Genomic DNA, 25,373 nt, shown 5'->3' on the forward strand with positions numbered 1-25,373 from the left:
CCTTATAGTTCCTCTTCTGAAGCATCGCTTCCATCTTGGTCTTGTCCCTTTGGTAATAGACGCCAGCGAATATGAGGATGTTGAGGATGAGGAGAGAACAGCCGACAGCGATGGTCACGCTCAGGGCGGTCGAATAAGTGCTCCTTTGCATAAACACGGCCATCGAGTCCGTCAGGTTTCTTCCCTCGGCCAATCCTGACTCCGTGTGGTGCTGTACGGAAGAGACGGTGGTGACATCTGGTGTCGTTAGCACCACCGACGGTGACAAGTTCAGTCTCACTATCGACGAGACCGTAGGAATAGGACTGCTGATGACAGCTTTCGTGGGGATCACCGATGACGAGGTAGGCGACGACAACGGCACCTGTCGGACAATACCGTCATAGGTATCGGGATTCTCGTGGTCTTCCAGTAGATGGTGCTGCGGTGCGATGCTGGACGAACCCGCCCTGTGCAGCTTTGGGATGAGCTTCAGCCAGAAAGAGAGCCGGTGGGCGTGGTAGTGATCCCGAACCTTGGGTTTCGTACCTGCAACACACACAGCGGCATTCAGAATCGAGAAATGGACTCAGAGGAGAAAAAAAAAGCTTAAAGGGGTTGGAATACTCACCGATGAGGAGATATTTCTGCTGGATGTCTTCGTACGGAGGCCAAAAGGACTTTTCGAATTTTCCTCTTCCCTTTTCTCCCACTTCGTCAAACGGCGATATATTGGGGTCTCTGGAATAGATGAGAAAAGCCAAGATGAAGATCTTTCTTCAGGGATAATGATCACACAAATAATAATTAGGAGAATTATAAATGCGCTTGACGGATTTCTTGCTCGTGTTCTTGGATAAAGTGGTTCAGGTCCACACGTAGCCACGACAAAGAATTAAAAGACACGTACTGAACCAATAGTTTCCTCGCGCAAGTAAACTATAAAAATAAAATAAAAAAACGTGTCTTTCTCTCTTACTTCGTGATTTATTTATTCATTTCATGGAATTTGCATAATTTCATTCTCCAAAAGAAGTAATGGAACTATTTTAGCCCTAATTTTTTTTTTTTTTTTTTTTTTGTAAATTGGCAGGCAATCGGCTCCTCCCAATTTGCAAATTTACGAGTGACGATAATATGATGCCGACCGTTGTCGCCATCACTTGTTCCTAATCCCAAGTGGTATCATTATCCGTTGTAGTGCGAGTTCTCGGGATATAGCAGTCTATTATTTCTAAGAGGCTGAAAAGCAAAATGTAAGGAAGATAAATCTACTTGTCTGCGCTAAACATCAACTAACCGTTAGATGTGCTGAAAAACCCAAAAGTTCCTTTAGCTGACGATCATGTGATTGTCTCTTTTTTTAGCTATCTAGTTTCTTTGACGTTATCAGGAGTTAAAAATCCTTGCAGTTAAAAATGCATATGTTTAGAATCAATTCAACTTAAAAAGTATGTTTTCATACCGTATTTACTCGAATATAACTCACCCCCGCCTATATCTCGCACCCCTAATTTTACTTTACGAAAAAAAGAAAATTAAAAACTTTAAAACTAAGAAATAGTGAGTGAATGTTGTTATGGCAGTTTCCGATATTTTGGGATTCATTTCAACTCAACAGTCGTCGGCTTGCCTTTGTTGTTGGGTTGCGCGATCTTTTTTTAATCCAATCGTATGCATGGAGACGGAAGCAACCAGTATCAATGTAAATAACGTTGATAATTAAAATTAAAATGCATCAATTTTATAAATAATGTGGGCAATTATAAATTATAATGAATACTAATTATAGTTTTCTCCTGAAAAACTTTAGTTTCCGAAAATCCCTTCATTAACTCGCACTGCGATTTTTTAGCTTCACTTTTGGGGAAAATAGTGCGAGTTATGTTCAGATAAATACGGTATTTAGAAAACAAAAATTAAAAATTGCTTATATTTTTTATTAAAATTGAAATAATTATTTTCTTAGCCATCCTGTGCATGTGTAATGTATATAATCTGCCAACACGTTTTATTCTCCAAAAGGAGTAAGCCAGTTTAACCGTAACTAATTTTTGAAGACTACTGAGCAGCTTTCTCCACTGTAAATGCCAGAATAGCTGGCTCATGACTATCAGTGATTTTAATTGAAATCTGGGGAGGAGAGTATGACAGACAATTGCTGCCATCTCGTGGTCCCTAACATTATATATTACTGTCTGAAATGGTGTGAGTTCAACGGTTTCTTGAGCTTACAGTATGAAAAACCCGAGCTTCTGGGAGAAAAAGACCCCTAACAGAAGAATTGTTTTTTCTTTCTTTCTTTTTTTTTTTTGTTTACTCCCCTTCCGAAACTTATTTAAACAGAAACAAATCTTCACTAAATTTAAAATGTGTTTTAAAAATTTTCTATTAATCTTTAGTTACATCTCGAGCATTTCTTGTGCACTGTACTGATTTCGTGTGCTGCATTTACTGCAATGCATTTTATGTTATAATGGAACACTTCGTACATCCTCCCCCCCTTCCCCCAATACAAAAAAACTTCTGCAACTCATTTTAGGAATTCTCGTCTTCAATGCTGAAGCCGAAACTACGGCTTCATTTGTTGCTGTTTAGCCTGTCCGATCGTATGTTTCACAGAATAGGAGATGGACGAATTTTCATAAAATTTAGTATTTAGGATCTTTATTACAATACATCGATATTTTTGTTTAACGTTCACTCCATAAAAAGAAAATTAGACCAAAGAAAGTCAACTCATAATTATCGAGTACTTCATTGATCTGTACCGCTAACCCCAGAAGTTTAAAACCAGACTAGCTGATTGCGTGCTAAACCGGTGGCTGCGAGACGAACTTTCTATTGCATTTGCTGGCAGTGCGTGTTTCTAGGCGTTTAGGCTTGCAAATGGAAAAGCGAGAAAAAAATGGACCTTTGGTTTTGTAATTCCTTACTTTAATCACGTTTGATTACGTCATCAAATTTAGTATATGAGCAATATTTATTATATAAACAACGCCAGTTACTTACTTCAAAAGAAATTAATCCGGCTATTAGTCGTATGCAAAAAATGTGGCAAATGCGGATAGTTGACGGGAGCGCGTGGGGAAGCCAAGAAATCATTTAAAAATATGAGATGAGTAGTAAAGCCAGGGAAGGCTCCTTTCTAGTCTTAAGTATCACAAGTTGGAATTGCAGACTTCAGAAATCCTCAGTTGCGTTAGGGAGAAAACCTTTCTCAGCGAGTACGTCAATGTCGCATTTCTTTTAGAAAGAAGCACTTTTTTTTTTTTTTAAATCCCAGATGGATGCGATTTTAGATACGGCAAACAGAATCTTTACAGAAGCCATCCAGCAGTTTTCTTTCTTTTTCTTTGTGTAGTTCCAAGTTGTATTGCCGAAATCGATACGGTTGTGGCGATACCTTAATGCGGGGATCAAAAGAAGACAGGGGAGCTGCAGTTCTTTGGCTTTACGGCAAGAGTGTCAACTAAATTAGAATTCCAATCTTTCACAGATATATTAAACAGTTCTCGAAGTGTGTGTGTGTGTGTGTGTGTGTGTGTGTGTGTGTGTGTGTGTGTGTGTGTGTGTGTGTGTGTGTGTGTGTGTGTGTGTGTGTGTGTGTGTGTGTGTGTGTGTGTGTGTGTGTGTGCGTGCGAACAGAAGTCATCATAAGCCAATACTCCAGCGATCTTGGGAATTCATGTTACCATAGTTACGTAGCTATCTGTGTGTCTCCTTTCATGACACTGTCAACATACGCAAGAGGGCGCAGAAATCTTTGTAACGTCTTCCAAATAGTCTCGGTCAGAGGCAAATCCTCTCCAGGAATGTATTTCCGTATTTCCTCTTCTTCTTTGGTTTTTTGATAAAATAATGTTTGCCAAGTAAAAATAACCAAAGGCAAATGACGATCCGCTTCTAACTACACTTAGTGTCGCTCTCTCAAAGTCTTTTTATTTGGCTAATATGCAGTTTCTAAATACAAAAACTTGTTGAGTGGTCGCAGTCGAACAGAAAACAACGTGTTAAAAGGGAATTCGCCTTTCATGTATTCTGTCAGCATAAAGATCGCCAATATTGGCAGATTTGTCAAAGGCACTTTTGCGGTCCCATATAATGTCAGTAGCTATATAATACAGTTTCCGATTCGTGTAAAATTTTAGCCTTCTCGTGGTACATTCTGTTATTAGGTATCCAGTTGGATAAAAAGAAATACGCTAAGAGTTTGGGACTGAGCCCGCCAAATTACATTCAGTATTGGCTTAAGCCAAAAGAGAAAATTATTATGGTACAACAAGACGAAATGTTTTGCCAGCTTGGGTATCAGTCTGGTAAACAAGGTCCCAACAGCTTTTGACAGGATGAACGGGGGAAAGTCGCTACTGGAATGAACTCTAACTCAAGATCGTACAATTCAAGTAGACACGCACACACGCACACACCACTTACGTCAGATGTATCAACGGAAGAGAAGGAAAACTGGCAGAAGTATTACAGAAGTACAAATCGACATAATTAGCGTGACTGAAACACACACAAAAATAAAAATCAGATGAGATTCTTCTGAAAAAATATCAAAATTGGGAAATTGAACAATTTGTATTTGCGGTCCCATAGAAGATTCGGCTAATGAAGAAGGGGGTAATTTTTTGAATTTATAGAAAAGACATCTGGAGAAAAAATTTGGAGAAAAGAGCAAAGCTAATAATAATGGCAAATACCTGTTGGATTTCTGCTCAGGACATGGACTGGTTATTACTAACACCATGTTCCAACATAAAAATGTGCACAAATTCACATGGAGAGAAGAGGCAAGGAATAAGAAAAGTCCCATTGACTATTTTATTGTTGATAGTGATGTCTTCACTCTGTCAGAACTGAAGAGTATCGAGGGGATTTACAAGAGGAAGTGATCGTCATCATTTACTTCTAAATTCCTTACTTGTCATTCTGTTCTCACACTGTGGTAATTCGTGGCTCAACTTGTTAATTTCATTAATTTGAGTGGTTCAGTTCTAATTCATTTTACTGACTTTCCAGAAATCCACTTACCCAACCTTCGCGAAGTTGCTCCAGTAGGTGATCATCGCCTCCGACAAGCCTATCTCCGATCGACTGAAGTTTCGGGTGAAGTGGGCCAAACCTCCAACCAAAGGAGCACCAAAAATATAAGGCAGATCTTCTCCGTGAATACACCCCACGCGTTGGGAATAGTCCCCGACGTCGGTCTGGTAGTTGAACACGTAGAAGTAAGTTTTGTAATGCACTGACGAGTGGAAACTCCCTGTTCGGACAGCGGGCGCCACCACCAGAGCGTCGCTGAGAGCGTCCGTGGTGCTATCCAGGATGTTCACAGGGTGCTGAACGGGACGGGTCCAGTCCGTGTACTCGTTCACCACCGTCAGGAAGATCTCCTGCAGGTGGTAAGTGAACAGGTTACGCACCAGTGTCCGAAGCAGTCGGTCCCGGCGTTCGGCTTCGATGCCGTAGCGTTCCTCGTTGGCACTGTACTGGAAGTAAGATTCTGTCCGCGTGACGCCGAAGAGGAGGTCGTGGTGCCCGTGGAATTCGGAGTACCTTCCTAAGATGACCGCCGGTTCTTCGGGGATCACGATGCCATCGACGGTAGGGCCGAACGAAGTGTGATGCTCCGGAACCATCAGCTGAACTCGCATGATGTCCGTGATGGGACGCTGACGCATGCACTGCACCAGGGCGGCGTTCTCTTGGATCGGACATCCCAGCACCCTCGCTAAATGACGCGTGTAGGTCATGGCCTCTCTGGCGACGGCCCACGGGCTCAGGGCGGATCCACTCTGCATGATGGCTCGCTGGAAAAGTCCTAAAAGAAAGAAAGAAAAGAAAAGAGCGATCAGCGAAGATTCTCAATTGGAGCTTCGGCTTTAAATGAACTAAATTAATTCGAATGAGATTTACCCTTTGCCATCGGAGACATCATCAGCAGATTAACGCAGGCAGCTCCGTGGCCGTACCCGAACAGAGTGATGTTCCTTGGGTCTCCCCAGAACTGGGCGATGTTCTCCTGCACCCAGTGCAGCGAAGCGATCTGATCCAGAAGGCCGTAATTTCCTCGTGCGGACCCCTCGATGGCTGGAAGGAAACCTGAAAAGATCAGTCGGGGGATCATCAAAGAAAGGCAACGAACACAAACACAATCAAAGAGTATTTTTCAGGGATGAAAGAAGAATCGATTTAGATTTCTTATAATCCCATTTATTACCTTTTTCGCTGCTGTCGAGTCGGCGTGAATGAATTCTCGGGAAGAGAATCAAGTTTGTAAATGAACTGCCCTCCAGAAAGTAAATTCTATTAAAGTGGAAGTGAAAACCGCGCTCGCTCATTAGGGATGGATCCCACGCGACCGCCGTGGCAATTGGAGATGTGATTAACCACCTCTAGACACGCTAGCGGAGTGTGTGCTCGCCCAATTTCGACATTCAACCAAGGAAACCCTCCTCATTGGTTCGGTTTTAAAGCGCCAATTAATCAATTGCAGAAAGTGCTCCAAGCGAGAACGATTATCATCCGGAAAATCACTGCAAAGCCGTTAATCTGATGCGTCCATCCCAGATGGGAGGGCAAAGGTAATCCTTTTATAAAAGCAGTTGCTATGGCAACAAGCGTTCCATTGAGCAGATCGAACCTTGCACGGCGCAGGGACATCTGAACTATTTAATGCCCCTTCTTTTATACATCTTATGTTTGTCTCGGTTGATTTTATTGACATCGAGTGAATTCTTCGGATGGCGCAGACGGCATTCGATCGCAATGCATCATGGGAATGTCGTCTTACTTAGCAATGGCAAACAGAGACACTCCTCCCATCCAACAGAGCTCTCGTAATATGATTTCCTGTTTCGTTATGCCCTCCCTGCCCTGCCCCTGTTCTTTCTTTTACATCCGGGAACCGAGGTGAATCCGAAATACCTCTTGAAGGGACGCGTAGGCAGGCTGTAATTTAATTATCGATTCTGTTTCCGATAAAAGCAACAAGCACCAAATTCCAGAGCACCAAAGTGACTCGCCTGGGAAGATACTTCTGTACACACACGAGAAGGGAGGGTTCCAATCGAAGAGGAGACAAAAAAAAAGAGGAAAAACAAAGGTTGATTTGTTGTGCAAGCAGCTCGCGTGTGGGGGGGGGAGGGGGGGGGTATGGTAGATGCTTATCGGATACAAGGGAGGGAACTTATATTTCACTTGGGGGAAAATACAATATCTGAACAGAGCACACCGAAGAACGACGACTGAAATAGCAAAGAAAATCGTTTTGGGGCTTTTAAGGGGACCCTTTCTAGATATTCATTATTTTCTCCGTATTTTTAGCCTTCTAAAATTCAGTTGGAGTATTTAAAATTGTATTTATTGCTTTCTATTGGCGAATCAGAAAACCAAGTTCGACTTTTTGACTTAATATTACTTTGGTTTTTCACTTATTTATTTATTACGTTTTGATCATTAACCGATATCATTTTTTTTCTTTCTTTTCTTTCTGTTTAAAACCGTGGCAAATAAAACGGAAAGACTCACCTAGAACACCCAACCTGTAATTCATCGTGACGACGACCACTTTCCCGTAGCTAGCGAGGACACTCCCGTCATAGGGATTCCCAGAATTCCACTCGTAGGACTCGCCATGGATGAACACCATCACGGGTAGGCCAGCAGAGTCCCTTCCAGCTGAAAGAACGAAGGGGGAAAGCTTCAGAGAAAATTTCAATTCGCCCTTCCTACAAGACCTCTCGCCCAGAGAATAGAAAAAAAAGTTAAAAGGATATTGGGGGGTTGGGAACAAAATTTGAGGGGGAAATTGTAAACATTTAATTGTACACATATTGATAAAGTCAAAATATCCTATTCGTTTAACTGAGGAACCACTCAAAATATTAAGAGGAAAGAACTCCGTGTGGTCTCGCTTTTCCATTGGACGAAAACAACTTCACTGTTAAATTTAGCAACTGCTGTCAAAAGTGTGCTTCCCTTCCAAAAAAAAAAAAAAAATTGTGCACGTAGCTGGCACAGACACATCGATGCCCTATCAGATTGTTCACAGACTGCATACCAAACTTGATGATGTCATTGTGCTCACCAAACCTCGTTAACAGAAGACATTAAGACGCTTGAAACTTGGTCTGTACAACACTCGCGTCTGCAGACATGACAGAAATATGTTGAACAAGTCTCTACTTTAGGGGTGGCGGTGATGGTGTACTAATTGCACTTATCAAGAGTCACAGCAGTGACTCCGAAGACAAGTCCTGCACTAACTATTCTTAACACAGGAAAACGTTCGAGCGGTTAGAACTCCGATTCTAATTTGAACGTAGTTGGTTCGCCGCAGAACACGCTTGCCAAGTCTGAAGGATGAAGTCCAACTGGCAATAATATTTTCGTTGCAAACTATTGAAGTCGAAGGATTAGTTTAATCCTGTAGTTTTATAGCTTTATTTAAGTTACCCATCAACGAAAAGAAACGTGCATATTTCTGTCATGTCTGCAGACGTCACAGAAATATGCACGTTTCTTTTCGTTGATGGGTAACTTAAATATGTTACCTTCTGAAATTCGTTCAGAAGGTAACACATCCTTCCAAGGCTTGTTAATCGTAGACCATCCATTCTTGGAGCCAAATTAACTGCAGGATGACGCAAACAGCCAAATATTATTTTGCAGGTATTATTTAGGGCGTAATTCATCATTAAAGATGTGTCGAAGAAATTTCATTCTTTATGCGTAATTATTATGAGTAACTTACCTGTAAGACGACGATGGTGCCAACATTAAGAGGGTCATGTACGCACAATAACATAAGCCTTTTATTTCACTTCTTTTGGAAGGATGTGGCTATCTTGGCACACTTGTAGTCGCAAACATATTTCCTGCAAATGGAATTATGTGTTGTTGGTTACTGATGGTGCGAGCGAGGGCTCTAATTCTGAACTAGTCTTCGGATGCCTGAAGAACTTAGCTCTGCACCAACACGAGGTACTTATTCACATTCCCTAGGCCGTGTTTCCACTTTTGTTTTTATCCTAGAACAGTTTTCCGATATTTTAGGGTCTAATTCAGATCGTACCTGGGAATCCGTGGTGCACATCTAGGCGTATCCAGAACACCACCCCTATATCGATCCAATATAGCAATATTGACCTGACAAGAACGTTGAGAGAGTTGTTCTCGACAAGCGAATGCATCACGCCTGTGAAATATTTTTCCTGGAGAGTTTGTCTCTTTTGAGGGACGAACAACTCGAGTGTCCGGGAGAGAAACAAAATCTCTCCCACCCCGATGCTCTTGTCTGACTTTATTGTGTTCTAGGGAGAAGTTTCTGGAATGAAAAATCAGACTTATCCGGGAGGAAAGACTCATCCATTCCAGATGACACAAGCTATCTGACCTTTGGTCGAAGGGCCTTCGATGAATTCTACCTACAGTTTCAGTCTTCTACTTAACTAACTGCGAAGCTACTTGTAGAGCTCTTTGAACTGCGTTAAATGAAATACATTTGAGTCTCTCTTCCAGAAGAGTGCGCGTGCGTGCGTGCTTTTCATGTTATATTACATAGTTGCAACTACGATGAAGGGCGTTAACGCATTCCTTTCCGATCATCCTTAGCGAGTCACATTCAGTTTACTGTGAAACATTTCATTGAAATAACCGAGTTAAAATGATCTTCAACTGAATCCTTAATCAGGGGAAAAAAGTGAAAGCAACGTCGGAGATAAATTAGTTGTGTACAAAGCAATAAACAAACGTAGCTGGAACGAAAAAGACAACCTCACAAATCCACTCACAAAATAGAATCGCAGGCTTTGTGGTTATTTTTACAGAGGTTGAATTCCAAGTCTTCTACAACGCCCTCTATACTTATTTTCGCGAACGTCGTATATTTCTGGTGCTAAAGTGATTGCCTTTTGTGTTTCTTTCGAAATTTCAAGTTTCGCTTCGTAGGCGCGTGTGTTTTCTCTTTGCTCGTGTTCAAGGTATGAAGTCAATGATGGAAGGCTCTCTGTGGGCACCGACACGCTTAGGAAGTGGAGTTTACGTTTCTCGACACGAAGATGTGGACAGACAGACATGACAATCTCTAAGCCTTCTTTCCTCGTGGAAAGTAAGAAGAATTAATTTTTCTCTCGCTTGATAAACTCACAATGAAAGCCGCAAAGCTTTCCAATTCACTCCTCCTACAAGCGGTAATTGCAAAAGCCCCGATTGCAGCTCGCATCTGAACGCAGATCGAGAGTAAATCAGCGCAATTAAGGAGATCGGATTGCGCATCGAAGGAAGTTCGTAGTTAAGCAATCGATATTTCTTATTCTTAGATTTCTCTCGTGCATTAAAAAGCAAACATCTTAGAAAACAAGAACGCAGGAAACGAGCACACAATCTGATGAAATAAAGAGCAATAAAATCTTCCGAAGGATCGATCCGCGGAGGGCGCTCATGCATAACAACAACATAACATTGCCTAGCAACCGTTACTCGTATCATTTGCAGCTTCACTAACAGGACGATTGAACTCTTCAGAAACAAAACGCAACAAAGAAGCGAGCAGCCAAATTAACTATCGATCCCCCGCTGCCTCCTTCCGCAAAAAAAAAACGGAGACAAACCTCGATAGTAAATAATTACATCGCAGTGCGCAAACTGAAATCGAATATGCACAGTTCCTTCCGATTGCTATTGATAAAATTCCATTTCCGCGCACAACCCAAGAACTGCCCTTCAGGGAAAGAAAAATAAAGAAAAAAAAACCCTCAACATTGCTTAGTAGGAAGTAGTTTCAACAACATTCGGCTCGTGATATGCACTCGCAGGAATCGGATATAAGTAAGATGTCACGTGGTATTAATCCAGGCCTTACACTTAAATTGAGAGACTGGACCCAAAATCAAAACTATAAAGTGTTCAGTCAGCGAACATCTTCTCCAAGTGTTCAACATTTGGACCACAAAATAGCTCAAAAAGTGGGACTATTTTGAACAGCACATTCGCTCTCTTTTTCTCTGTCTGTCCTTGTCTCTCTATCGCTTGGAACAGACTCCTTACACTCTTCCCATTTCTGGGATCCTAATTATCCGACCTCTTCTAAAAGTGCAAATATCTAACATCTCTCTTTCTATCTTGCAGACGGTGGTTAAATTCTAAACGAATAAACTCCGAAGCCCTCTTCAGAAACTACACACAAACTAGCATCACAAACTCGTTTTGTATTATCAGTCTCATCCGAGCTATTTCGTTTAAAGAAGGTACCAACTACTCATCCATAGTCGAAATAGCTGGCCTACATAAACCTATTAAACGATTTTCTTTGTGCTTCTCACAATCACGAGCTCTGATAAACAACTACTAATCTGCTGTTGGTTACTGACTGTTGCTGACAGTGTTTTCAACCCGAAAAGACGAAATATCGCTACGAGTCTGTCAAAATTCCGCTGCAATAATGTTTTCTTGTCAATCGCTGCAAGATAACGCATTACAGGAAGTTCCAAACCTCCCCGTCCCTTTCATCATGCGTTCATAATCAGGCGACTTTTGATATTGGCTTTATATACAAGTTCAAAACTGTAAGCAGTTGTTGAATAATAACACAATCATGTAGGCATAATTACCGTAAAGGGAGAAAACTCACAAAACAAAAAATGCTCCGGATTCGTGTCCTGGATGAATTTAACCACTGCTTGCAGAGATGTCTGGTTTTCGCATCTATTTATTGAGAGGATGTTCTGAAAGAGAGGAAGCTAATTGCGCACAGGATTACTCTCAAAAGGAGGAGTATTGGAATAATATTAATAAAGAGACACAGCAAGAATAATGAATCAATGAGACACAGCTTTCCATTTTATCGTTCTAAATCTGCATTTTAGGGCATATTGAACGAGAGAATTTCGTAGCAGACACTCCTTACGTAGCTATTATTATCTTGGAGTTAATCACCCAAGACTAACTGGAATAATGCACCAAAATAATGACACCGATCTCCCACAGTTGTCTTCTTTCTAATCGTGATCATCGGGTGCTTAATGAGGACCACGTGATTATGATTTGGGGCATAATTATCTGGCGCTTAACGAGTGTGTCGAAAGAATAGCACGACCTTCAAGCGCTCGTCTCATTTTGAAATTTCAGTCACATCGTTGAGTATATTGACTCTGGTGGCGCGGCCTTTCTCTATTGTTCTTATTTTCGTAGACTTGTTGAGAAACACTAGAAATATCAGTGAGGCTAATCACACAGACTTCCCCTTGTTTTCCAGATCACATAAAGTATGCTAATCAGTTTCTCTTACTAGTATACCAACTGACTTTTTTTTAAAGAAAACTCTAATTGTCGCTATGCGGAACAATTCTTTTCCAGTTTTCATTAAAACTGGTACATTACTATCGTTCTATCGAGGTTAATCAATTGGCACTTGAGATTTCACGATCACAAACACCGCAGACTTGCTGCACAGGAATTACTGCTGCTTTTGTGAAATTGCGAACATCTGGAAGAAGATCAAAGAATTTCCGATCAAAGATTCGTTATGCTTGGAATTAGCTATTCAGGTACAAGACTGCCCACGAGACGTGATGCAACTCTTAAATCAGACGTCGGTACTGGAGATTTGATTAAGGCAACTTGAATTAATAATGGCAGCAAATTGCGACATAAACAAAGCAGACGACGGATGTCTGGAATGCATCTCTAACAGACAAAGGTGTCGAAGCAAAAATCTGAAAGCGAATCCATTCCTTACACGACAACACTTGCAGCCAGATTAAAGACACACACGCTGCTGCTGACTCCGCTTTCGAAAGCCTTCCCCGCCAGCCAGCAACAGAACTGTTATGGAACTGTCTTGTCTGCCTTTCCTTTGTTCTAGTCAGTACTTTGCAGGTTTCGTTGAGTCTTTAGAATGTTTGGAGTCTCGATGTTCGCACTCGTATAACTGGACGAAGTCGTTTTACATTTAATCGATGTTCCGACGACTAAATTATTCTTTTTCCTTTCGCAAAAAAAAAAAAAAAAAACAGCAGACGTTCTTAAAGAATTATGAAGTGAGCATCTCAACAAATGAAGATTTTAGGAAATCGAAGATCCAATATTTGAACCCTAAAACCCCGATCGTTATTTAGGAGTTGATTGATCCCCTCCCCGGCGAATTATCAGAATTCAATCGGGGCGTGTGTAAATAAGCTTCGGTAATGACATCGATTGCAAAGTAGAGCAGTGGCTACAAGCAGCTTTCTATTAGAGTAATTTGCTAATGAGCGTCCGTTAACGATAACACACACACACAATCCTTCCTGATGACAAACGCGTTCCAGTTGCACGAAATAATTTATTATCTTCGGCCCCGTTTCTGGCGTCAAATGATTTATCATCCGCTTCACTTTCGCCATCCATTGAATGATTCACACGCACACACACACACACACACACACCGACTGTAAATAATAAAAACAGACCCTCTTTAAGCCAGCTCGAGACGAAGGAGGTGGCATCTGGAAATTAAGGAACATCGCCGAGGTGAAGTGCTCGATGCTCGTTTGAGGGGTGGAGCACTCGCGAGAAAAACGGGGAAATTTTCGGTACATCGCAGAGGCGAGGGAGCGCGTGTTCGAGACAAGGCGCCGATAAAATATCGTCGGTAGTATGGCCTTTGTTATTTCTTACTGCTGAGAATTGTAAAGGATGACGCAGCGCTAAGTGAAAGTGAGGGATGCCATCGATCGCGCGCCTGTCCGTGTTGATTTCTCCGCACATTCAACTCTTCGTACCTGCGAGGACTTTAAGAAACTTTTTTTTTTTTTTTATCTTAAAGCCCGGCTCGTTTTCGGGATTTTATTGTGTCATTTATCACATGCAACTTGGCTCTTCTCCGTGTTTAGTTTCGTATCAGCGACTCCTAGCGGTTATTTATGAATTAATAGGCAAGGCTGCGCGAGGCAGAGCAGTAATAGGCACGCGACAATAAATACTGGCACTGGTAAGTTGCAACCTGACTTCGAAACCTATAAAAGTGGCAAAGTGACATCATAAAACACGACACCTTCCACTCCGAGGGAGGGACTGAGCTCGCGGGATATTTCGAGATGAAGCAGTTGGGTGGAAAAAAAATAAATAAAAGCCAACCTTCAAACAAGGCGGTTGGCGGATCGACTCATTTTTACGACAACTTTAAGCAGGCAGTTATTTTTCGGATAAACGTTAACTGTGGTTTGATTGTCGGACTGCTGTAATGTCTGCAGACGTATTCGCTCCAGACTCGCGAGAGATGCATTTGAGTTTATTCTTTTTTATCGTATCGGCTAAAACTGTCAAGGCAAGAATTATGTGAGGATGTCGCTTTCTTGGGTCGGATGATCCTGCGATTGATTGTTTAGAGATCTCCCGGTGGGAATGTTGGCTTTGTATAAACTGAAAAAGATGATAAATCATTCGAAAGATGGGCGATTAATGCATCTGGGAAGGCTGGCCATTTATTTGACTATCCTTCTATTGAGAAGTGCATTTTAGGATGTTGGCTGTCCAAATGTAATACGAATGCACTTGTAAGGACCATGAGCCAAATCATCCCTAAAAGGTACAGCCAGACGACTGGTTGAGTAAATCTATGAGAAGTGCTTTATTCTCTGTGTTCTGTTGAGAGCTTAAGGGTAGATGCAGGGTCGGGAACTTAATAGTCTCATCTATTCTTTGCATATATTTTCCCTTTCCGTGTAAAGTAATCTTCATGCATGATGAATTTGAATAATTTGCACATGAGGAGGAGGAAGAGAGAGACTTTAAAGAATTTGCTGCCCATTAGTAGAATCACTTGTTCTCTCACAGTTTCCTCTCCCTTATAAAAAATTATCTTCCTTTTAAACTTCTATTTAAAACCTCATCCTTAACAGTTCAGACATCATGATTAGCTTTGATATCACAACAGATACCACGGATTCGATCAACCCCCCCCCCCCCAACATACATTACTTGAATTTGCCTTTATTTAGGAAATATATGGAGCACTTGGAGAACAAAGAACTCGACAGACCTACATTGAAACCTGTTGTGGATGCACTGTGTAGATGATGTACGCATCACCTGAATATATTAGATTTAGATCAAGTGTATTTAAATAGTCCGCATCATAAAATGCAATTCAGTGTACAAAAAGAATCCAATAACTGTCTTCTCTTCCTAGCCACACTACTGCCAGATCTTTCAGATATTTTTTCCATATAGAAAGAGAGCACAAAGTGGAAGATGCATAAGTAATCACTCCGTCTTCCATCCCAACAATATGGCGCCCGTACAATACTAACTCATAGAATCAGAGTTGTCTGTTTTAATGATGTATCCCTAAAGAACTCAATTACATTCGCAACGGAGGGTACAACCCTCATGAAGTAGATAAAATACTACATGCCCAAAACATAACTATTCTTACCCCATATATTTGGAGTACGTCAGAGACGATAGAAAAACGACAAAATGAATGAAATCCCCAGATCACATTTAAGCCACACAACTAGCTAGCAACCCTCTCGTGCATTTTTGACCAACCTCACCATTAAAGTAGCAACCACCATCCGTTTATCTAAACGGATCACATCCATCCTCTGTTACATCAAGGAACGTTATGAAGTGTCCTGAAGTGCTTGTTTATTTCTCTTTCTGTTGTTTTCATTCCAGCAAAAGCTTTCTGATAAAAAGATTACCAATTTAATCTGGCAAAGCATTGTGTCTCTCACCGCATCTTCTACGATCATCTCTTTCCTGCTCCAAACATGACAGCCAACCGCATGGAAATCCGCGCATAGAGACGGTGTTGTTTTTCTCAGGTGCCTTAATAAATCCAGCTGACCCGAAGCAAACTGAATGGTAACATTCGTTGTCGACACATCATTAGCACGGTAGTCATAAGGGAAAGACAAACTTCAGAGTTTCCTAAAATCGCCCCAAGAGAATCGTCGGTGCCTCGAGGTCATTCTCACTGCGAGAGCGTTGCGAGTACTCGCAGTGCTTCAGCGGAGTGACGTACAAGCAGGAAATAAGCCGAAATTAAAAGGCGCTGATTTGCTTTATTATCACAGCAGGGGGGGGGGGGTTCTCTGCTAGTGAAGCGGTCGCATCTATTGTGATTTTCCGTTCGCTTTTATTCGTGTGCCGACTTCAGATTCATGTGGCAGCATCCAAACTTTACGGAAAGAAAATTCGCCATTTTGATGAGCGATCAGCATGGGCAAGATTCGACAGCACCTTTTATTTAATTATCAGTAACTACGATTGATCACGTAAAAGATTTTTACGCCCAAATTCTTTTTGATGATAGTTTACTAAATAAAGAATGAAATCTGTAGAAGGATTCTTTTAACCCGATCATTAATAGAATAACGTGTTTATTCATTGCAATCCATTCAATTCTTGTTCGTCCTTAGACCAACTGAAACCCCTAATGAGGGGTTTTAGCCCATTTAATGCACCCATTCTTCCTCCTCCTCCTCTACTGCATTCTTCCAGGGGTATTTTGTTTTTCCTGTTTTGAGGGATGAGAAACGTGTTTCTGACAGAAAAACCCTCCACCTCCCTGAACGTTTTTGAAGTGGGAAGCAGCTGGTTTTTAACTTTAACATTAACCGCCACTGACAGTGAGCTCAGGGTTAGCGATGATTTTGAAGAATAGGGGTGAGAGTACTGCTCATTGTCAGCTCATGTTTCTGATCAAAATTAATTGAAATCTTTTGAAATCTTTGTAGAAAGGCTACTAAACAGCCCCTCATTAGGCTACTAGAGATCGAACATTGCGGAACAGGAAACTTTGCTACACAACACCTTAAGGGAAAGAAACCTAACAAAAGACAATTCGTAACAATAGTTATTCAAATTCCCAATTTAAAAAAAAAAACTTCTGATAACCAGGTTAGCACCCCGAAATAAAAATAAACTCCTTCAAATCGTTCACGTTACTCTTGGTGTTAACCTGTTATTCTGTGTAATGCAGTAGGAAGGCTACTTTTATTTCGGAACTGTCTGCTAGGACACGCGGTTTGTTTGCACAGAAGTAACTCGTGCGAAAGTGTGCTTGCTTGTAGCAGTTCTCGTTTTTATTCAGGAGAGACGTTTTCTTGCCGCGTGCACTGTTAGTAGACTGTTAGTATGAAGGATCAAAAAAACGGAAAACAAAACACAAAGGACAAGAAGGTGAGTGGAAAAGTTGAGAAAATGGGAAGAAGGGGAGATGTTAAGGGCGCAATCTTAGGAAAGGTGGATCCTACCTTTTCGTGTATAACAACGTCTTGGGACTGATGTCAATAAAAAAAAAGGAAAAGATTGTTGTAGTCACGTATTTTTTGCACAAAATGACAATAAGGGGAGTACCAAGTGGAGTAAAAATCGGAGAATATCTACATGAAACACTACACACACACACACGCGCGCGCGCGCCCATCATATACGATGAGGACCTCTTGCGGGCTACAGAGATCAGGTAATGGCGCATCCTTGATCCTTGTTATTTACAGTCAGAGATCGAATGTGCCCGGACGCTAAGTGGTCGAAGTTGGAAGTCTGATGTATTTCTTTATATTTCACTAGGGATGAGTTCTTTGTCTTTAAGTTTGTTTTGTTCTTTGTTGCTAGAGACTTCGAAGGAGAGGAGTTGAAGCGATGTGTGTGTGTGTGTGTGTGTGTGTGTGTGTGTGTGTGTGTGTGTGTGTGTGTGTGTGTGTGTGTGTGTGTGTGTGTGTGTGTGTGTGTGTGTGTGTGTGTGTGTGTGTGTGTGTGTGTGTGTGTGTGTGTGTGTGTGTGTGTTTTCGTTTTCCTCCCAATAGTAACCCCACCAGGAGGGTAATTTATTCCTAGTTGCTCCATTGCATAACAATATTTATATTACACGTACGTACCATGTACTGATTAACATTTACTTTTCCAATTTTGTATCAATATTCATATTTACATTTTTACATCTATCTGTACATATTCCGACCTTTACATCCATATTTATATTTACACTATACAATTCATGCAATATCAGTAATTTATGTTACTTTACAACGACTGGATGCTGATCTTATTGGCAAATTTAATTAATTCTGAGTAATACTTTTCCATAAGTCTCTGTTTTGACACTGGCCACTTGTCTCCAGAAGTAATGACGTGTTGCATTAGGGGCATCCAGATGGAGTCCAATAGCTGATAGTCCTAAAGTATGTGGTCAACAGTCTGTTGAAGATGTGGACTACAAATGCGTGATGGTGATTCCAGGATATGGAATCTGTGTAAGCAGTGTCTTAGTTTTCCGTGTCCTGTTAGTAGTGTTGTTAAACCTGGAGAAATGGCGTGTTTTTTCGGCTGGAGAGTCTGCTTCTGATGCTAGGAGAGAATTCTTTTGTTATTGATCCGTTTTTTTATGTTGTTCTTCCGATTTTGTTGTTGATGTTTTGTGTGTGCGTGTGTGTGAGTACGTGTGTGTGATGTGAAACACTATTTTCGAATGTTTCCTCGTATGTTGTTTCTAAGTTGCTTAGTGAACTGAAAGCATGTTATTTGTTGTGGTTGGGTTGCGTGTGGGTTTTTCGGGTTTGGCTCGTATTGATGTTGTCCTCTATAAGTGAGGTGAGGTACCGCGAATTAGAAACCGATCAGTTTACAGCAGGATTTGTTGATGAATTGTTGTTGATGTTGCACTGGGGGATGTGCAAGTGTAGATGCTTAGCTGACTGTTGGAGCATCAAGTTTTTAATGTAGAGGAAAGAATGAATAAGGATCAAAAATTTTTCCATTGGATAAGATGAATGACCTCCATTGAAGTTTGCAAACAGATTATTGCTACGCGCTGCTCTAACGAAGAAAGTATCGTCCACATGCCTTCTGTAGTAGGCGTTATCCTCGGGGATAAGTCTGAGAGGGTTTCGGGTTGGTTGTTTTAGGATTTATAACCAAAGGAAAAGGTCAGTGTATTATGTCTGTTAATTGTGTGTGGGTTCTCTTTCCGAAAACCCGAGTTGCCGGGAAGATGAATCCCCTCCACCTCCGAATGAAACCGGATAACTCACCTTCAGTTGAAAAGTCCTAATAAAGGTTCTTCGCGTCCTACATGGAATTCGTAGCCAGGCCTTTGTTTGGAAAGATCTGAATTCGAATTCCGTCTACAACCTTTATAAGAGCTTTTGAACTCTCTAATGAGCCAAGGAGGCTCCTAGACGGATTTGAACCCGGGTATTTCTATCCAAATGGCATAATCGAAACCGACTGAAGTTCATAATCTCCTAGTGTATGGTATGTAGGTGTTCGCGATGTGAATGACGTTTTGGAATGCAGTCGAATGAATTTCGTGAGGAGGGGGAGGATCACGTGACCTATTGGTGACGATTTTTAAGTAGTTGAATGGTTTCCTTTTCTGGAAGAGGGATTTGCTTTCGTACTGCAGTGCTCTGCTCGGGTGATTCAGGTTTGACCTTTAAAATTAAAATCAACGTTAGGGAGTACGCAAAAGTTCATCAAGAATATGCGAACTGCTTGTATTCTTTGTAATTAGAGAGTTTCATGAACAACACAACCTGGCTATGCCTTGAAAGACGTTCTGGCGTTTACGAATTCTTCGAACACCATTCGGAACGTGGCTTCGATGAGGATTACTGAGGCTGCCGTGAAGGTTTTCTTGTTTCTTCGGGTGGTAACAAAGGTTACCACCAAGGCAGGTGAATTTAAGAATATTTCGTGCGATTTTGTTCGAAATTGTTCCACTGAATTTGATTTAAAGACTGTCGGACGCACCACGATTCGCTCCGACTTTCCTTCTATTCCTTTACGGCATTCCATAAGAAAAACGCAGTTTTACCAAGATATCTTCAGCTTTCCGAGAACTATTTTTACTGTTTTTCCATATTTACTCCCCGCCAAGTGTTTCTTAGAAACGGTTTTAGTGATTCCGCATCACAATGTCGCAAGTGCTTCAGAGTTCTAACGCCATCGCTTCTTCTTTCTCCTTCGATCTTTCGAGGACATCTGAACTGTTCGCTCCCGGATACATCCTGGGAAGGATTAGCGTAACCATGCCAACTGAATAGGATCCTACAACAAGGAAAGTACAAGAGCAAAGATCTCCTTCCGGTTGACCGTCGGAATGATGAGCAGAGGCCTCCTGATTCTTACTCTAATTTCAGAAATTCGATTCTTACCCTAATTTCAGCTACATTTGTTACAAAAAATTTCTGCCACCAAACTCGCTGCTTTCACGTACAAAAATACTTCACAGAAGCAAATAATGAACATAATAAGGCTTGAGTGGGCAATCCCGTTACTAGAAAAGAAAAATTTTACTTTCTCGCCACCAAAGAAAGCACCCCTTAGGAAGTGTATTTCAGTGTCATTGTAAAGTTCGAACCCCCCCCCCCCAAAAAAAAAGAGAAAATCACCATTGCTTCTGCAATCACACGGATAGATTTTAGTTGCATTCGGACACAGCAGGACCGCAAAGGGAGCAGACGTAAGGACCCCCTCACTGAGAAACGGCTCCGAGAGCAGGGGAACTAACAAAAGTAACGCTGTGAAATGTTCCTTCCGATACTTCAATCCTTCGGATGAATATTAGAAAACGAGGATCAGTTGGAAAACTGGAAAAATGCAAAAATGCTGTCAGCAATCACAACCAAGCCCGAGTTTGACACATCAGAAGTTTTCGTAGACAAGCGCATTTCGCTAACAGTGACGCACTCACTTCACATCATAAAGGTGTTGCACAGTGACCAAAGGGGTCGTAGTGGGAAGAAATATCCCTATATTTCTCCGTAGGAAAAGCTGCTGTCAATTTATCTTAAAATACTGCTAAGAAAACAAACCAGAGGAATAGAAAAATAATTACAGCAAGGAACTAAGGAAAATATTATAACTGACCCCTCAACCAACCTCAGAATGGGAAAAGCAAAACAATCACAGAAGGATTTAGCAGTTCTAGTGGAAAACTCCCCCAAACACAACAGAATAGCCAGTTTATTGTTGCAGGATGCAACAATGATGCTGGAGATATTGTAAATATCTCCTGCATCAGGGATGACCACGAGAACATCACGCAGAGGCTTCCCAAACAGGGGCAAATCATTAATCCAGTCTTCTGCAAACTCAGAACTTTAAGAAAGCGCAAAAACTTCCAAATGTGGACAGAAATCTTCCGATTGACACACCAAATAAGAATAAAAAGTGCTCGAAAGAGTGAAGAAGCCAAAGCGAACTTCTTTATAAATAAGGATTCCGTACGAAATTGCGTACTCAATTTATCAACAGCCCTCAAATATCGCACTGCAGACCTACATTGAAAATTGAAGCACCAAAAGAGTAGAGAAGAGGTCATCAGGGCCAAAGGGGGATGCACTAAGGGTTTGTTGATCTATACCAACATCAGTTACTATAAAACCCAACATGCATCATATCCCTAAATGCACGAAGACGTCCCTCTGATAAACGAGATAAGCTGCTTCTTGAGCAAGCGCGACGCCATTTATGCAAACGTAATCTTCCTTCAAGGAACTAACAACGCTTTTACGTCTAAACTTTCGGCAAGATGGGCGAAATATCTCTATGAACGGCACACTCCTCAACTCAAGATCATGGCGCAGGGGGTCAGCCTCAGTTCCGCATACTCGGGTCGATTGCAGAAGCACTACGCTACGCCCTGTAGGTTCATCTAGAAATACAAATTCACAACATTCTTTCTTGAGTGTTTATATCACAGAAAATTCTGTGAATTTATACTGCAGCACCACCTTTCGGCAGGTGACTTTGAGTACGTCATTATAGCTGATGATTTCATAACATAGGGAGAGATCGACTAACTCGAGACGGTAGTAAGCCAGGTATTGATGAGCAACAACGAACTCGTTGATATCTTTGAAAACCAACGTGCAGAGAGGTATCGCCGCCTCACGGCGATGATGCGCATAACAGCTGGAAGACCTCAATACCAGGCTTGACTGGACAGGTGCTTCGTTCCTCAAATACACTGTCTGTTTTGTTAGAGGCATCTCTCTGGGGTGAAGTTCGAGCAGCAGTTGCTTGTTCTGTTTTCTACGGAGTTTCCGAATGTACTCTTTTTTGCCCTCGTACTAATAAATATCTTTTTAATCTACGAAATTGATGGCCCGGGTAATGGAGATTGGTTTAAAGTGGAGGCCTTTAAGTATTCAGATAAAAAGATTCTGTGGAAATCCTTTTTTTTTTTATTTGCCGTTTGATCGGGGTTGTTTTTTACTTTTACGTTTTTACAATCTTTATGTGTTTAGTGTAATTTTGAAATGAACAAGCTGTTTGTGTTTTCAAAAAGAAATTCTGAACATTGACGACTTCGCGTCACAGTGAATGCAGTCCAACTGCATATTTTCTCTGCAACCACAGCGACTGGCAAAAGCCCGATATTCTCGTGGGTTTGATAACCTAGATAGTGCCGCCATAGCGCAGTTAGTATGGACGAGCCTTTTGGTTAAAAAGACCCAGATTCGAAAGCTGTCTGACGGGAGGGACTTTTAGCAAGCGTTTCAAATCAAATGGTGAGTGAACCGGTCTCATACGGGGGTAGAAGGTTTTTTCTTCTGGAAACTCAGAGTTTTTGTCCCTCAGAACAGGCGCGCTGGCTCCGTGAACACACACCGATCTACAGTCACAAAATGCTTACTCCTAGAGGGACGCAGAAGAGGAACGGCAAGCCGACTGCATTAAACTGCCCAAAGCCCTTAATCATGGTACTCAACCCATCTTGAACGGATGAAAATTGGGGAATGGAAAAGCCAGATAAAAACGCAACAGTCTTCTATATGTATATCATGTGCACGAGCATTCGCGGCTTCTACAAATGTTGCCATAGCAACTAGCAAGCCTTATATCATATTCAGTGGAAAGATACTCCCATCACTTAATGTGTATTGGATTCCAGTTACGCGTCAAAGATGCTCACGTCGTTTTTAACCTACGTCGTAAGACTTGCGAGAACCGAACAGGAAACATAAATTTCGTGGAATTCTTTTGAACTAAAAGAAAGAAAAAACTCGAGCACTACGCAACCTGGGCGCTAACAAATGATGCGTTTGAAATTTTTTGCCGAATGCGTTTCTGGAATAGTTACGATGATGTATTATGGGTACGGGATCAGCTCCTGTACGACACGTTTCTCTTCCCTTAAACATACTTTGCGTTTCACAAAATCCTTGGATTTTATCCGACATCCGAGTATACGGCAAAATTTTGTTTCTCTTTCTTGTAACAAACAAAAAATATTAATAAGTCCGTTATTCTGTAAAGTTGGCTCCAGTCGACGACATACGAAGATACCAACACCAAATCGGTAGCGCTTGTTACATCCCACACGCAGACTCCTGTGGTATATCCTGTTTACTCAGAAAGCATCAGAGAACTTAATCTCCTCAATCCCCTCGTGAGCAACTAAAAAGTCCATTTTCACTTCTCTTATGGAGGTTTTTTTTGTTTCGCCGTTGGGAGTTGCACAAACATCTCTTAAATCACCCTCGGATTCCTTCGTCGGCAGTTGGAAGTACAAGAAAAAATAAATCCTTGACGGGGTGATTATGAGGTGGGGTGAACGAGGATGGGGTGGGACTAAGCCTTCCCGTCAACAGAAAGCGGTCGGTGATTTGTCAATATCATCTCTTTGCCCAGATAAGTTTTCCTGAGAGTGAGATCTCGTGCTGGAGAAAGTGGACACGATTTGTTCAAGTCGTCCATTAGAAAGAACATCAGCGGACTCTTTGAAACCTATCGCCAATCCCGAGGGACAATCTCGGTAAGTTTTAGGATCGCTCAGACAACGTGTGCGTGTCTTCCAGCTACGTATAAAGAAAATTGCGTTTTCTTTCATTATCAAATTTCTTCATTCCGATTTTGACATTCTGTTACGCCATCCAAAGCCTTTTAGAGAAAACTCGACCTTCATCAAATGCAATTCTTTGGCAATTCAAACTGGCAATAAAAGGAAGGAAATCTGAGTGTTTGGGTCTTCTAGTTGATTGTACTTTGGGATCGTCGCACGCATCGCCGAAAATTCAAGTCGATGGCTTAAGCAGCTGACCATAAAAAACAAACGAATTAAAAGATTCTGTTTTATTGCAGGAAATAAAACCATGCAGCATAAACATCGTAATGAAGACTGCAGTACACTTTAGGTCACGTGTTTTGTTTTTTTTTTCTATGAAGCTTTTTTTTAATCAAAATGTCCGATGAATTCTACTTAGGAAGAAAATAAACCAAACAACCCACTACGTAGACACGCAAACTGAGACAGATATGACAATGCATAATTTTGCTACGCTATGATCCCAATATCGGCATAATCAAACCCTCACTTGTCGTTGTGTGGCCCCTTTGAAAAAAATGTTCCGTGTAACTAAAGCAATGACGCAAAAAACATCAAATTCTTACCCGGTGTTATATACAAATTGTTCTCTGTTGCTAAATGTAAGAAATCACGACGGCATGTTAATGTGGAAAATATTTCATTCCAAAGAACTACGCACTTAAGCCTAATGTGCGGTCACAAAATAAGAAAAATTCACCATTAGGACTCCGAGTGCAAAGAGTAAGAGATGAAATACGACACACACACTAGAACACATCAAACTCGTACATATCAGAATCCAAACAGCAGTCAAAACAGTGAACAGAAGCCGATTGTTCAGGGCCAAAGTAGACAAAGTCGGTTCCATCAGCAGGAAAGGTCATGGCATCGGTGTTTTGGGATGCTAAAAGCATTTTGTTTATTAATGATCTTGAAAAGGATAAAACAATAACCGAGGAATGTTATCTCGATCTTTTAACCAGATTAGACGAAAACATTCGTGAGAAAAGACCCGGTTTGCAGAAGGAAAAAACCATCTCTCATCAGGACAATGCACCTGCCCACAAAGGTGTTTTGGCAATGAGAAAATTAAGGGATCCGCACTATGAATTGTTGGAATATCCACCCTATTCCCCAGATTTGGCTTCCTCTGACTTCTGTCTCTTCCCAAAACTAAAATTTTTCCTCGCTGGTCAGAGTTTTTAATCGAATTAAGAGGTGATTGCAGCTGTAGAGGGGTATTTTGCAAATCTTACTGAGAGACAATACTGGGACGGGATAATGGCGCTGGAGCATCGCTGGAATAAATGTATTAGTCGTAAGGGAGATTATGTTGAAAAATAAAAAATAATTTTGAAATTATGAATTCGTTTTTGCATTGTTAGGCCGAGAACTTTTCAGACCACCCTCATAATTCTGCTACTTTCTCAGCCAGACCTTCTTTCCTTTTCTGTCATTTTCTCTGACAAGTTAGTTTAGTCCTTTTCCCTTCCTTCCTTGAAGGATCCTTCTCAAAGCTACCCTTGAAATCACGCCTCTGTCCTTGCTCGGAACGTATTCAATCCATTTTCGTCGG

At 41.4% G+C, this 25,373-nt stretch overlaps 1 protein-coding gene across 2 annotated transcripts in view; it reads right to left on the bottom strand.

The window, feature by feature from the left end:
- LOC150093420 (neuroligin-4, X-linked-like) overlaps positions 1-25,373 on the bottom strand; it is a 137,667-nt gene that overhangs the window by 10,300 nt on the left and 101,994 nt on the right. Inside the window, exons 2-6 of one of the 2 annotated variants that reach the window (XM_090413560.1) lie at positions 7,519-7,668; positions 5,905-6,090; positions 5,020-5,809; positions 611-720; positions 2-528 (exon numbers count right to left, since the gene is read on the bottom strand). In XM_090413560.1, the coding sequence (XP_090269686.1) occupies positions 2-528; positions 611-720; positions 5,020-5,809; positions 5,905-6,090; positions 7,519-7,668 (1,763 nt within the window). The remainder of the gene's footprint in view (position 1; positions 529-610; positions 721-5,019; positions 5,810-5,904; positions 6,091-7,518; positions 7,669-25,373) is intronic. The other variant, XM_090413561.1, reaches the window with a different exon arrangement.

Source organism: Typopeltis vanoorti, chromosome 24 (genome assembly GCF_054136105.1).
Source record: "Typopeltis vanoorti isolate ZY-2024b chromosome 24, IOZ_Tvanoo_1.0, whole genome shotgun sequence".
Taxonomy (NCBI): domain Eukaryota; kingdom Metazoa; phylum Arthropoda; class Arachnida; order Uropygi; family Thelyphonidae; genus Typopeltis; species Typopeltis vanoorti.